Source organism: Phasianus colchicus, chromosome 1, assembly GCF_987193195.1.
Source record: "Phasianus colchicus chromosome 1, bPhaCol1.hap1.1, whole genome shotgun sequence".
Classification (NCBI taxonomy): Eukaryota; Metazoa; Chordata; class Aves; order Galliformes; family Phasianidae; genus Phasianus; species Phasianus colchicus.
This window is the reverse complement of record NC_143436.1, coordinates 196116772-196131877: the sequence shown is the minus strand read 5'-3', so window position 1 is coordinate 196131877 and position 15106 is coordinate 196116772. Positions and strand designations below refer to the sequence as shown.

Here is a 15106-nt window from a genome sequence, read left to right as displayed (position 1 = left end):
GAACTGAAACCCTTCCTCGAATTTAAAAGGAGCTGTGAGATGTTTTGAGTAATGCAATCAAATCTACTTCAGACTCCAAAGATTTGCTTAGAAATATGTGTTCCACAGCTATGAGAACTGTATTATTTTCCCATTGTTCCTTTTTTTTTTTTTTTTTTCCCAAACAGACTTCCTTTAGATACCAAATGTGCAGAAAACTTCTGAATGTTTTAACTGAAAAGAGTCATCTCCTTGTAGGTATGGATATCACATATCAAAAACTTCCTATTTCTTGTGCTATGATCCTCCAACCATCAAGAGGATATTTGAGAGGCTTCGGAACTTTGATGGCCCTCAGTCTTATCCCAAGTTCTGTGGTGATTACAACATATTGCACGTACGAGACATTACCACTGGCTATGACAGCAGCCAGCCCAATAAGAAGTCGGTGAGTTATGAAGCATTTTGCAGGAGGGCTTCTCTTTTTCAAGAGATTGAAAGTTGAATACACCAACAGCTATGCAGGAAGAATATACTGTGGCATCTTAGATGGCAGTGTAATTAATGCTGTCTACTAGGATGGCTTAATTGAGGAGAAAATTACTTCCGTGTGGAATGACTTTGCTGTTGTTTTACCTTTTTCCTATAGAATCATAGAATGGCCTGGGTTGCAAAGGAGCACAATGCTCATGCAGTTCCAACCCCCTGCTATGTGCAGGGTTGCCAACCAGCAGACCAGGCTGCCCAGAGCCACATCCAGCCTGGCCTTGAATGCCTGCAGGGATGGGGCATCCACAATGAACTTTATTAGCTGAGCTGACTTTGGTGCTCCTGCAACTCTTCTGCCATCTAGCGGGTTTCCAGATGTTGGAATTTCCATGGGAGTAAAAAACAGTCCAGTTATCCTAAAATACTGATCCACAGGGTAGTTCTGTGTGTTAGGCTGCAATGACTTGTTCTAGCTTATTGCCCTGGCTGGTGGATATACAGGACATGCTTATTTAGCTCTGTAAATATTGGTTGTTCTATTTAAACACAAACTAAAGCAATGCATTTGTGCTAGTTGGGGCGTTTTCTAATCATCTGTTCTTGTTGATGTAGGTGCTGCCTGTGAGTAAAAGCAGCCAGATGATCACCTTTACGTTTCAAAATGGTTGTGTTGCCACCCTTCGGACGAGTGGGACAGAGCCAAAGATCAAATACTATGCAGAGATGTGCGCCCTGCCCGAGCAGAGGTCAGTAGCAGCTCTGTATGCAGACATCACAGCATCCTTGGGCTGAAAGAGCAGTGCTGAGGCATCATTCCTTCATGGAAATGGATTCCTTTGCTGCCTCCTCAAAGACCTGAGCCACCCCTCACTGCTCCAGCCTGTTAAACTGCCTGGATCCTTGCAGTTCCTGCTCACATGAAATCCCCTCTGCAGTGGATAAGGCAAAGAACTGAATTTTAAGCATCTGCTGCTCTAGGAGGGTTCATTTATTAACCTAATTGCTCATTTTTTCTAAACTAAAATGTAATGAAGTTGTGGTGCCGCTGGCAAGCATGCTTAAATCCAGGTGGATTCCTACTGTATTTAGGAATCTGCTGTGGTGCTCCAAGGTATTTGATAGTAATTAGATGTCTGTCTCCTCTTTATAGCCACCTGGGATCAGCTTCTTCCAGTTAAGAAACATTAAATTTATCTATATATGTAAAAAAACCACAGGGGTATGTTTAGAGTGTTGAAGTCAGAAGTGCAGATGAGGAGCTTAGGTTCTCAGTCTAAGATGAAGCAGAAATCTGAAAATAGCACAAAAGGGGCCTTTGAATCAGCACTGGCAGGAATTGAGGATGAAGTTATTTCTCACTGCGTGTTTTGGTCAGATTCAGGCAGGCAGTGGATTGACTCCGTTCAAATGAGTGTGTGAGTGGAGACAAGAGTCCATGCCTACACAGCTTCTCACAGGATGCTGAGTTTTCTTTTAAACACTGATTATTGCTCCATGGATTTCTCACACAGGCACAGCCCATCTTTTGAATTGCCTTTTAAGACTGTCCTGAGTTGAGCAGGGAATAACAGCAGGTCAGAGAAGGGTTGGAGTTCTCCACTCCAATTTTCTGAATGGCAGCAATTACCAGAAGCTCCTGTTGATTGGGTAAAAGCTTGCTGGTTGTCTGCTCTATGAACACATATGTATATGTGGACATGGAAATTCTCCATTCAGCTTCCATGAACCTGAAAGTAGGCAAGATACCATCTGATGAAAAGTGGGATCTGGTTGAGACAATCAGCAAGGAAGAAGTAAAGAAATATTGCCCTTAACTTAAGCTTAACACACGTGAGGGCTGGAGTAGTTGAGAGAGTAGCACTTGAGATGCTCTGATGCATCATTGGAGCTTTTGCTGTTCATTCTGGTAAGTCAGAAAAACACAGTGACCTTTTAATTGCAATAATACCACTGGTTAACAGCAATTATGATCTAGAACAGAAAACTGAAACTTTCAAGCTTCCCTGGTTCAAAGCACAAAAAAGCACAAAATGCTCTTCAGCTGCTTCACAAAACACAGTCCTTCCTGTAATAGCCTTGCAAGTATTTCTTTGAGTTTCAGCTTACTGATTATTCTTAAAGGCTGAGCATTGGGAAAGCCAGTTCTGTTGCAGCAGCTTGAGGTGTGTTTTATAAAAGGAAGGGTGACCTGAGGGGCAGTGCTGTATGACAGGCTCCATACATGAGCAAAGCAGAAGGAAATAACAAGCCTGCTTTGCCTCTTTGAAGACTGAGTTCCTCTTCCTCCAGTGAGATATCAGGATAGGAAAGGGGGAATGCATCTTTAAAGGAGTGTGGCAGTGCAACTCTCCTAAACTGCAGTTTAGTTAAAGAACCCTGAAAGGTGCAGCTGGACTCCGTGTAGAGAAGAGTATAGAGGGTATCTGCCTCTTCTATTTGGAGCAGTTCTGACTTTTTCATAACCCTTTTGCCAGTCTTGCATCGTTTTTGCAGCCATTTGTTCTAGAACCACAGTTGACCTCTAGTGGCCATTTTTTCCCCCTGTTGAAATTAATTTTGCAGTAGTCCTTACCAAGAAGTAGCTTATTAAAGAAAGCAGATCATGGAATTATAGAATCATGGAATGGCCTGGGTTGCAAAGGAGCACAATGCTCATCCAGTTCCAACCCCCTGCTGTGTGCAGGGTCACCAACCAGCAGCCCAGGCTGCCCAGAGCCACATCCAGCCTGGCCTTGAATGCCTGCAGGGATGGGGCATCCACAGCCTCCTTGGGCAACCTGTTCCACTGCCTCACCACCCTCTGGCTGAAAAACTTCCTCCTCATATCCAACCTAAACCTCCCCTGTCTCACTTTAAAACCATTCCCCCTTGTCCTATCACCATCCACCCTCACAAACAGCCATTACCTGACCTGTTTATCCACTCCCTTCAAGTACTGAAGGCCACAATGAGGTCTCCCCGCAGCCTTCTCTTCTCCAAGCTCAACAAGCCCAGTTCCCTCAACCTTTCCTCATAGGAGAGCTGCTCCAGCCCTCTGATCATCTTAGTGGCCTCCTCTGGGCCCGCGAATAGGAAATAGAACAAAGCAAATCACACAGAATCACAGAAAGGTTTGGGCTGGAAGGGACCTCAGGGATCATGAAGCTTCAACCCCCCCACCACAGGTAGGGCCACCAACCTCCACATTTCATAGCAGCCCAGGGTGCCCAGGGCCCCATCCAACCTGGCCTTGAACACCTCCAGGGATGGACGGGGCATCCACAGCCTCTCTGGGCAGCTGTTCCAGCACCTCACCACTCTCACAGCAAACAACTTCTCCCTGACATCCAACTGAAATCTCCTCTCCCTCAACTTCAAACCATTTCCCCTTGTCCTGCTGTTATCTCCCCTACCCAAGAGTTGACTCCCCTCCTGTCTGTAGGCTCCCTTTAGGTACTGAAGGCTGCAATGATTCACCCCACAGCCTTCTCTTCTCCATGCTGAACAAGCCCAGCTCCCTCAGCCTGTCTTTGTAGTGGAGGTGCTGCAGCCCTCTGATCATCTTTGTGGCTCCTCTGGACCCTCTCCAACAGCTCCCTGTCTTTCTTGTACTGGGGGCTCCAGACCTGGATGCAGTACTGCAGATGGGGCCTCATGAGGGCAGAGTAGAGAGGGACAATCCCCTTCCAATAGAGAGGGAAGCCAGTATTTGTCACATGCTGAAGCATCCTCATATTGCTGAACTGCTGGAGACATACAGCTCAGATGGAATGCTTTCCAAAGCATTTTCATTCGGTAGCAAATCCATCCCCCTCAGCTCTTTCTTTCTCATTTGGTTATTTTTCTAGTCTTGGTGTTCCTCAGACCTCTGACACCTCTCTCTTCTCTTGCAGTGACAGATCTGTGCTGGAAGAAGAGCGTCAGAAGCTGGTGGAAGCTCTGATTGAGAACTTTCTGGAGCCTGATAAGAATGGACTCATCTGGCGCTCAGCTTAGCTGTCCTGCAGCTGGTGTTGGAAGGAGCCACCGCGTCCAACCAAGGAACCAAGAACAGAACTCTGTTTACTGTGTGCCTGTGTGTGTGTGTGTGTGTTTAAACAAGCAGCTACGTTTTTATTCTGTAAAGAAGCAGCATTCTTTTGTCAGTTGAGATAAGCAGAGAAGGGTGGAATGTACTGCCTGGAATTTGCCCTGGAATTTCCCCTTCTTTTGACCAAAGGCTCGCTGACCTTCTCAGCGCCAACAAACTGCCACAGCAGGGTTAAAACAGTTGGTCTGTGGCCACTGACTCTTGTCTTAAACTGCTTTCAGGTACCCAGGACACCTTGGTTGGAAGTGATCACCCCGAGCTGACAAAAAACCTCTGCTTCTTCGTAGCTGTTGTGTGTGTGTGTGTGTGTTGGTGGTGGTGTTCCAGCTCGTACTTCTCAAATCCATTCAAGTAGAGTTCAGTGCTTTGCATACCTGGTTGAGGCAAGTTGCTCCAATTGGACATTTTCCACTTATTTTGTATCCTTCTCTTGTTGGAGGTGCTGTCCGTGCGTTGTTTCTTTCCTATGTGTATCTCCACTTGCTGGGGTGTGAAACAATAGTGGCAACACGAGTTTTTGGGTGACTCAGTAGGAGGCCTTCCTGGGGCTTCCAAAAGGGCAGAGACCCATTCACCTTTGGTTAAACTGCCTATTCTGACTGCTGTGGGCTTTATAACCCCTTCTTATCCCACAGCTCTGAAGGGACTGAAGTTATTTTTTTTTTACTAAAGGTTTCAGAAATTTAATATCTTTGTATGAAAACACCAACTGGGGACTTGTTTGGTTGTGATGGCTTGAAGTCATGCTGTCCAGTGAAGGAAACAAAACAAAACAGGGGGAAAGAAAGGAAAGGTGAGATGCAGACACTCTCTATTATTAGTATCTTTTACTAACTCGTATTATTTGTCATATCTGATAAACTCACTTCTGTTAGCACAGCAGTTTGCCAATACTGTTGCTCTTTTAAGGTGGATTTTTAGCAACCTCTTGTTATCAGTTTCCTATCTCGGCTCAAGCAGAAGGCAGTTCTGCTCATCACTTCTTTTCTGACAGATGCTGATCCAGAAAAGTGTACATTTCCCCCAGTTCTGAAGTACAGCAACGCGTTCAGGAAGAATTGGGTATTGATGATTGAGGATCAAAATGAAGTCAGCCATCTTCTGGATTCATCCACTCACTTCACAGCTACTAAACAAGAGGAACAGATAAACCCAAGCACTCAGGTTCTGTACTGAAGGTTACGTGAGGGGAACCCAAGAGGCACTGAGGTTAAAGGTGTTGTTTTGCCACTGTTGTTGACCACCCCATTTGCCCTCCACCCATCGTGCCCTTTTTGTGGCTTCGTGTGCATTGCATCCAAAGGGCTCTGAGGAGCACTGGGTGCCTGCATCTGTGCATTGTGGGGTGTTGGTGCCCACAGCAGCTTTGCACTATGGTGAGGGTATGAATGTACGTGTGCTGCAGAAGGTCTGTGTCGCACAAATTTTTTGGTAACCACCCCTATTTATTTATTTGTTATTGTAAGGAAAAGCTTTTCCAAATGGTTCCGCAACCGAGTGAAGTGTATCTGATGCCAAAAAGTTGGATTGTTTCTTTTTTCCCCGTGGCTGATGTGATGAGAACGGGTGAGATGTTTATCCTGGGAGTTACTCATTGCTCTGTGCAGCTCTGGGGAGGTGTCATACGTGTGATGGCACATCCTCACTGCAGGGCTCAGCTCTGGGTCCTGCCCTGACCCAAAGGAGCTCTGCCTCTGATTTGGACTTGAGCACCTCCTGACAGTTCAGATGAGAGCAGCTCACTCGTGGTTGCATTTTCCATCAGCATCCTTAGCAGCTGGGTGCTGCTCGTGGTGTGAATGCCTGTAGTGAACATACAGCACCAGGAGTGCAGTGCCTGGGATTCTCCTCGTCTGTAGGTGTTGAGCAGTAAGCTGTAGATGTAGAAATGCTTCTGGAATGACAGGCAACAACATACTGAATGTATATTAAGGGTATCATTACTATTGCTGTTTGTAAACTGCTGCTACCATTGTTTTCCTGTACCATGTTGAACCGTTGGATGTATTTATACCGTTCCACTCGAGGAACTCTTTCTCTCCTCCCTGTCCCCTCATTGCTCCGACTGTGAAGGACTGTAACTCTCCTGTTGCATTGCCCTGTGACCGTGTCAGAGCTTGTTGGACTTGTGCACAACCTCCTTTCAGCTCTTGGTTATTCTTTGCTGCCTTCCAGGCAAGAACAAAGGCTTTCCAGACTCGAGCAGGAAGCGCTGGTCGAACAAATGCATTCTGATTACTGTTTACGAGGCTTCCAGTTACAGTGCACCTTTTGTTAAGCTGCAGCCATCAGCTTGACCTGATCCAGCTGCCCGTGGTTTGTGTTTGTAGCATTTAGGAAGGCTTTTTTTTGTCTTTTTTTGCTGCGACAGACTCAATCTCTATCTCACTTGGATACATGGCAGAACTCTATTTCCAGGGTCTTGGAGGGGATCTGCGTAAAAACAGGAGACTTGCCAGGCAGAGTTTGGTGTCTGTGTGATACAGCTTGCAGCCAGCTGTTTTATTCTAGTTGTGATGCAGTGTCCAGTCTGTGATTTACATAGCTTCAGGTGGTATTCATGTCTCCCTGCAACTCTAGAGGACGCTTCTTAACCGTGGCGTGAGTGAAGCAAAGGAAGGAGCGTGTCTGACATGGCAGGGTTGTTCTGGAAGCCCAAGTGCAGCTCTCACTGCAGCTGCACAGCCCTGCTGTGTTTGTGGGCCCGTCTGCTTCCCCTGCCCTTCCTGCAGCACGGACTCCAGCAGCAGAGAGCGGTGCAGTCCTGTCTGTGTAGGTCTCCTGATGCCCTCAGTGCCTCAAGAGGGAAACCCTTGCTTGCATCATTCACACAGGAAACAATTAAAATTCAGTATTTTTCAGTTTCAGACACTGAGGTGATGTGCAGCACTCGCTAAGCACTCCGAAATTCACACTCCCTGCTCCAGAAGTGCTCGGTAGCACCTCGTGCCCCTCTTTGGCTCCTGAGGGTTTCGGTTTGGTTTAGGAAAGGGACCGTTTGCATGGTGAGCCCTGGATTCAAGTCTGGATGGCAAGGTTCCTGCCTTTGCCTCCTCAGAGTGGCTTTGTATGCAGGGAGGGAAGCAGCCAGAGCTGCACCACTCTTATCTGGAGTCCCGGTGAGTTCTGCATCTGTGCTCTCTTTATCCAGTGTCTGTTCTGTACAATTATGGCATATGACCGAGTGAGAATTTGCACTTTTCTGAAGTATTTCTGTGTGTATTGCTACGTGGATTTAGCTGAATGAAGTGTTACAAATAATAAACTGTTCTCTTGGTAGTCGCAACCCTTTGCGTTTCATCAGTGTTTCTCAGCTGAGTTTTGTTGCCCCCAAACAGAGCTGGTTTTTGCCTCGGTGCAGGGGGGATATGGGCTGAGAGGTGTGGGTCTGGGGGGAAGGGATGCACTCCCGAATTGCTGAGCAGCACAGGGGGGGGTGGGAAGTCCCTGCAAGTGGATTTCCAGCTACAGGTGGGTTCCTGTTCCCTGCAGCCCCACAAGAGCAGCGTTTCCTAAAGCTGATCCAGTGTTTTTTCCTAAAGCTTCATCCTTGTGCTGTGAACTCAGGAGGAAGAGAATTGATGTCAGATTGCGACCTGAGGAGGAGGAGGGAGCAGCAACCCGAGGGCTCTCCGGTGAGTGACACAAAAGGAGAAGTTTCTTATGGGTCATGCATTTAAACAGGCTTAGGTGGATGGTTGGGGCTGTGGAGCAGATGGGCAGAAGCCACAACACATCCAGGAGGGTTCCTGCATCCTCCAGGGATGGCTGTGCATTTCATCCTCAGGAGATCTGCACCAATCCATGCTTTCTTCTCCTGTCTGGACTGTCATCTTCCCATCTATTCAGTCTCTGCATTATGCCCTGTGCCACTCTGACAGTACGATATTTGTTTTGCAGGGAGAGATTCCAGCATCCCCTGCAGCTCTCTGGGTGCAGAGGTGGGTTCTACATGGGCAGGGGGTGAAGGGAGCAGCAGAAGGGGCCAGGATAGGGACAGCAGGAGGGAGCTGAGTCCATCTCCACCCACCTGCAATAGCAGGAGCGGGCGCTGGGTGTCCCCACCTGCCCATAGCCGGGTCCTTGGGGTGCAGGAACAGCAGGCTGGCTGGGTTTGGGGGGCAGAGAGGGCAGGACCCTGAGAACAGGCTGTGCTGATCTTACCTCCTCCAAATCATTCTCCTCCAGCATTTTCATCTCTGGATCCCCAGTCTCCTCCAGGAGCAGCAGCATCCCTGAGTCTCAGCCCCATTCCTGAGAGCAGATGTGGGGTTTGGGGGGAATCAGAGCATCGTGTGGGGACACACTGAGGCTGGTGAGTCCCAGCAGTGCCTGGATTCACATTCACATCTTGGCAATGTAAATGCTAATTGAGTAACCTAATTAATGACCAAACATGTCTCTCTGTGGGCTGACACCCGTCTCCCTAAGCCTGCGTTCTGTGGTTTTGTTACTCTGTCACCATGGAAGGGGACACAGGTGCTGAGGTTCACATATCCACATCATCCAGGGCAAGGAGAACCTTGACACAGTCAATGAAACAACTCTCAAGCAGAGGGAAATCTGCTTTGTTGCATGGATCTGTTTGCAGAAGGTCCCCAAACCCTGGTCCCTGGGTCTTCGTCCTGCAAGGAATGGAGCTCCTGGGTTGTCCCCAGCTCCTCACTGAGGGATCAGCCAGGTGGGTGCAAGGGTTGCGTGGAAGATGGTTGCACAAAGCATATGGAAACTCACCTGAGAGGCTCCCAGTTTGGGCCATCCCAAGCAAAAGGTCTGCCCTTCTGTTCCAAAAACCTGTCCCATGAGGATGGAGCAGGCTGGTCCTGCCCATGTAGGGCAGCATCTGCAGGGGTTTAAGTTGCAGCTTCTCTACTCGCACCTTACTAAGATGATTTTGGTTCCTCTTCATAAAGGACAAGGAAACCTCCCCAAGAGATCCCACCTGACCCCAATGTACCAACAACATTGAAACAGCCTGGAACACAGGTTATTTTGGAAGATTGTCCAGATGGAGGCTGATTCTGGAAGACCCATCCATCCCATCAGCTTGAGGAAAGCACTGGGGAGACACGAGCACACCGAGGAACCCACCTCCAAGGAACTCTCCTGTCACGTTGCTTTTATTTTGGCACTCATGTTTTTGGTGCTTTGATGCCACTTATGGGTGAAACAGAGGGATTTCCACCCGTGGCCCCACTGATGTCTGGGGGCTCTGTGGGCTCAGGCACCCAAGGGATGAGGTGAGTCCATGCTGGGACATGAGGACGTGGGGCTGGGGGTGCCCAGGGGTGCAGGGGGAGCCCCCAGGGTTCAGATCCCTCAGCCCTGAGTGCCAGAGGGACAAATCTGTCCCAGTGCTGACGGGGGCTCATCACTGAGCTGAGCGTGCCAGTGCTCAGCAATGCTTGGAGGTGGCAGCTCCTATCCCCAGCTTTATCCCAGCACAATTAATTAGAAGAGCTGGGTCCTGGGAACGTGGCTACTAAATGACCCTTGGGGAGGCAGCAAAACAGGAATACGAAAACCCATAGCATCCGATTTGTCACCGTTTCCATTTTCCCTTCCTGAGCTGATCCTGACAGCAGTACAGCCTCTGTACAAATACACACACAGGATCCAGTGTCATCCCAATTTCTTTTGGGATCCACTCCCAGCACAGGGGCTGCGTCCTGTCAGCTGCAGGTCTGGGCTCTGCCTCTATGAGTGCCCTAAGAATGAGTAGCAAAGCACAAACCCTGCAGTGCCATCATGGACATGGTGCAGATGAGCTGCTGGGTTTCTGTGCTTTTTCTGCCCAAACCTCTCACTGCTCTCAGCAACGTTATCCATGCCTCAGTTTCCCCACTGCAATAGGGCAACAGCTCCCATTTGCTCTTCCTGGAGGGAAAAGTCCAAAAGGTGAGGGTTTTGGTTTTTTTTTTTCTCCCTTTGGAGATTTCAACAAGCAGCCTTCCCTGCACAGCCCTGAGATCTGCACCGGTAGCACCAAAAGGACTGTTTTCTGCCCCATTGCATGGCATTGCAGATGCTGCCAGGAAGACCCATAGTGCTCCCTACAAACCAAACGTCTCACAGCAGAGATGTGGCCACCCCATGCAGCCCTGAGCACTGAAAACACAAAGGGAGAAAAAAAAAAAAATGTAAAAGAGAAAGGAGGAAAACCAAATCTGGGAAACTACGATGGGTCTCTCAAAGTTTGCATTCTCTCAGCACATGTCTGAGTTTGTGCAACCAGAAAGGTCATTCTGAGCCTGGGCAAAAATCAGGCATTGTCTCCTGCATTACACCCTTCATCTCCTCCTGCATCCCTTCCAGCATCTCCTCTTGCATTTCCTCCTGCATCCCCTCCTGCTACAACTCCAGCACCCCCTCTTGTACCCCCTCCAGCATCTCCTCCTGTGTCATCCTCTGTATCCCCTCCTGTTTCACCTCCTGCATCCCCTCCTGTTTCACCTCCTGCGTCCCCTCCTGTTTCACCTCCTGCATCCCCTCCATCTCCTCCAGCACCCTCTCCTGCTTTACCTCCTGCATCCTTTCCAGCATCTCCCCTTGCATTTCCTCCTGCATCCCCTTCTGCTTCCCCTCCAGCATCTTCTCTTGCATAACCCTCTGCATCCCCTCCTTCCTCCCCCTGCCACCCCCACACTTCAAGGCTTTAATGCTCTCAATTTGCAAGATCCCAGCAGTGAAAGCAGTTGGAGCCAAAGCCCTCAAGTTCCTGGGGCAGGAGGAAAGCCCTGAAAGGAAAGATCCCCCCAGAACCAACAGATTTCTGCTGGAGCACCCAGGACCCTCACTTGGACTCAAGCACTGTTTTCCTGCGTGAATACAGCTGAGTGCAACCCCACCCCTCTGCACCAGCTCCACTGCCCCTATCAGAGGGCAAATACAAAGGGAAAAAATGCAAAGTAATGGGATGCATAGGATGGAAATAATTGCTCTAACTCCTGGCAAAGTTCTGCAGAATTAGCTGCCTGGTGCAGGAGCTGCATACACACAGAGGGGAGCAAAAAGCCCAGAACTCATCACAGCTGCTTCCTTCCTCATTTACCAACCTGACATGTTGAGTAACAGCTGCTCCCTGCCAAACCTCACCAGGGCTCTGTGCATCCCAAATCCAGGCACCTCCTTGTATCGTAAACCCAGGCACCTCCAAACATCCAAACCCAGGCACTGGCACCAGGGACACAGCTCAGTCCTCAGGCTCCAAGCATCCCAAACCCAGGTACCTCTGAGCATCCCAAACTCAGGCACTTCCAAGCATCCAAAACTCTGGCTTCGCTGAGCATCCCAAACCCAGGCACTTCCAAGCATCCCAAACCCAAGTACTTCCAAGCATCCCAAACCCAAGTACTTCCAAGCAACCCAAACCCAGGCACCTTGCATCCCAACCCAGGCACTTCCAAGCATCCCAAAACCAGGACCTTCCGAGCATCCCAAACTCAAGCACCTCTTTGCAATCCAAACCCAGTGCTTCTCAGCTTCCCAAACCCAAGCACCGTGGATGCAGCCCCATCCTCAGCCCTCCCTGGCTCAGCACACAGAAAGGAAAACCCCCATGGATTGAAATGCAGCCAGTTCAGCCCCGTACTGAACTTCAGCACTGTGCCACATCACACATTCATTTGGAATTGCCACGAGTGGCAGCCCTGCAGCGCTGCCCACAGCTGCTCTGCAGGCACAGGTGTCTCATGAGTGATGGAACAGAAATGCTCGAGCAACCCAAATTGCTTTGGAAACCCACTACTGGCATGAATTACCAAGCCCCTGCCTTGCTCACAGGGAGAAATTAGGGCTGAGCTCCATGCATGAGTCCTGTAGAGCTGCTCTGCCTCCCCGTTGCCCCCCAGCAAAAGGAGTTTCTGAGCCCAACAAAACTCTGCACCTCCGGGAGCGATTGGAAATCCAACCATAATGGCACTGCCTGAACCAGACGACGTTTGGAAACCACTCTATAGAAAGCAGACGCTACAAGGGATGCGGCTTTTGGTATATTTGCTCTAGGATATCGTAACAGGCACGGTTCTAAAAGCAAACACGGGCAGGTGCATGAGAGCCGGAGCTTTGGCTTTGTTCATTATGATGATATGCTGAGGCAGCCGGGGCTGGGAGAGGGGTTTGAGGCCAAAGGAGCTGCCCCAGTGCCCTGGGAACATGCAGGCACCTGTGGGGTGATCCCTGCGTAGCTGTGTCCTTTTGTGCCTGGGAGGAGGTTGGGGCTGGGAGAGCTCAGCAGTTCGTGAGGAGAGCGGAGCGAGAAATGAAATGGGGAAAAAAGAGAAATCGAGCAAAGTTCTTGCATTAGTCAAGTAGAAATCTAATAGGAAAGAGCTGTACATGGTCAAAGTCGAGTCCGGGCTCCGGGAATGTCCAGGGCAGGTTCAGATATGGCTGCTGCTCCCTGGGATGTGCGCAGTTCACACTCGTGTCTGCAGTGCAAGGGAGCTGGGATGGGGTGATGTTTGGGGACTGGCTCATCACCACGGTGTCCCCATGATCGCCCCTGATCCCAGCACTTGCATGGGGACAAGTGGACGGATCCAGAGATGGGATGGAGCCCCAAGGGATGATGCTGCTTGCTCGGACGCAGCCCAACGGAGCACTCACAGCATCCCTAGGACCAGTTCTTCCTCCAGAGCCGCACCGTGGCAATGGGCTGGAGACCAGGAGGGCGCTGGGGATGGAGTCAGCTGGAGGGAGGACATCGTGATGCCATCAGAACCCGGGCTGAGCAGGTCCGGAGCCCCCCAGGAGATGATGCTGCCCACTCGGATGCAGCCCGACGCTCGTTTTGGATCTCTGGAGCAGCACCGCGGCAACGGGATGGGGATCAGGAGGATGCTGGGGATGGAGGCAGCTGGAAGGAGCATCTCGGGGTGCCACCAGAGCCCAGTGATGTCAGAGCCCGGGGGTGCCGACGGCGCTGGCACGGCGTGGGTCTGCATCCTGCTCGTAGCGGTAGTGGTAGCCCTCCATCTGATCACGGCAAGCTTCCCGCAGGTTGTGCAACCAACGCTTGATGCCGCGGCGGTTCAGGTAGAGCACCATGAGGAAGACGATGCCGATGAGGGCCAGAACGATGCCGAAGAAGACGTAAGAAGCTGTCTCCAGCTGTCCGGCCTCACCTCCCTCATCGGCCGAGCAACCCAACCCTTCGGGCCGCAACCTCAGCACCGCCGTCCCGCGCAACGACGGCGGTTTGGAGCACTGCAGGCTCCTCGCATCGGGCACGCGGGCGGCGGACGAGCGCAGCCAGGTGAGCAGCGGGCGCAGGGCGCAGTCGCATTGCAGCGGGTTGGACCCCAGCCACACCCGCAGCCCCCGCAGCCCCTGAGCCTCCAGGCTGAGCAGCTCGGTGGATGTCAAACGCTGCAGAGAGTTGTTGCGGAGATCCAACTCCTCCAGGCCGGCGGGCAGCAGGGAGAACGGCAGCGCCCGCAGCCCGTTGCCCGCCAGCTCCAGGCGGTGCAGGCTGAGGTTGCGCAGGGCGAGGGCGAGCTGCTCCTCCAGCGGGGCGACCAGCAGCGCCTGGTTCAGCTGCAGCGTGCGCAGCAGAGGGACGCCGGAGAAGGCGCCGGCCGCCACCGAACGCAAAGGGTTGTGGCTGAGGTCGAGGGTCCGCAGGGCCGGCAGCCCCTGCAGGGCCATGTCCTCGATGGTTTGGATGTTGTCGTGGCGCAAGCGGAGCAGGCGGAGGTCGGGCAGCGGGTGCGGGGCGAAGGCGGCGCGGTGCAGCACGCTCAGGTTGCTGCCGGAGATGCTCAGGTTGTGCACCGAGGTGGGCAGCTCCCGGGGGGGTTCGTCCAAGCTCTCGTAGCGGCACTGCACCAATTCCGGGGTTGCCACGCAGTAGCAGGCGGACGGGCAGCCCCCTGGGGGGGCGGCGGCGGGGGGCACGGCCCAGGGCAGCAACGCGAGCCCCAACCAGGGCAGCCCCAAGCAGGGCAGCCCCAAGCAGGGCAGCCCCTGCCGCGCCGCCCGCCGCGTCCTGCGGGCCATGCCCGGCGCTGGGGCATGCAGGGGCCGGGGGGGGGGGGGGGGGGGGAGGGAGGGGGCTGTCTGTCTGCCTGCTCCCCCCGCCCCGGGGTCCGCTGCTGCTGCTGCTGCGGAGTGCGCTGCCCCGAGAGCGGCGGCGTCTGGTGGAGGAGAGCGGGAGCGGAGCTGCCCAAATGGGGTGGGGGAGGGAGGGGAGGGGAGGAGGAGGGGGGGAAGAGGAGGAGGAGAGGAGGATAGATGGATGGATGGATGGAGGGATAGATGGATGGATGGAAAGGGGGGAAGGAGGAGGAGGAGGAAAGAGGAAAGGAGGATGGGGAGGTGAGAGAGGAGGAAAGAGGAGAAGGAGGAAGGCGCAGAAAGGAGGAGGAAAGTGAGGAAAGGAGAATGAGGAGGAGGATGGAGAGGGGAAAGGAGGAGGAAGAGGAAAAGGAGGAAGAAAGAGAGGGAGAAAAGAGGGAAAGGAGAATGAGGGTGAAGAGGAGGGTGGAGGAAGGAGGGGAAAAGTGAGGAAAGGAGGAGGAGAAAGAGAGGAGAAGGAAGAGGGGGAGAAGAGGGAAAAGGAGGAAGAAA

General features: G+C 51.7%; 2 protein-coding genes across 2 annotated transcripts in view; one reads left to right on the top strand and one right to left on the bottom strand.

The window, feature by feature from the left end:
• The window catches only part of PGM2L1 (phosphoglucomutase 2 like 1), a 42682-nt gene extending 34841 nt beyond the window's left edge, over positions 1-7841 (top strand). Inside the window, exons 12-14 of the mRNA XM_031606064.2 lie at positions 238-427; positions 1081-1214; positions 4341-7841. Of these exons, the coding sequence (XP_031461924.1) occupies positions 238-427; positions 1081-1214; positions 4341-4443 (427 nt within the window). The 3' untranslated portion in view covers positions 4444-7841. The remainder of the gene's footprint in view (positions 1-237; positions 428-1080; positions 1215-4340) is intronic.
• A 4681-nt stretch (positions 7842-12522) lies between these two features.
• Positions 12523-14541, bottom strand: TPBGL (trophoblast glycoprotein like). Its single transcript, XM_031606104.2, has one exon. The coding sequence runs from the start codon at positions 14534-14536 to the stop codon at positions 13436-13438; it is 1101 nt and encodes a 366-aa protein (XP_031461964.1). The 5' UTR covers positions 14537-14541; the 3' UTR covers positions 12523-13435.
• Positions 14542-15106: the final 565 nt, after the last annotated feature.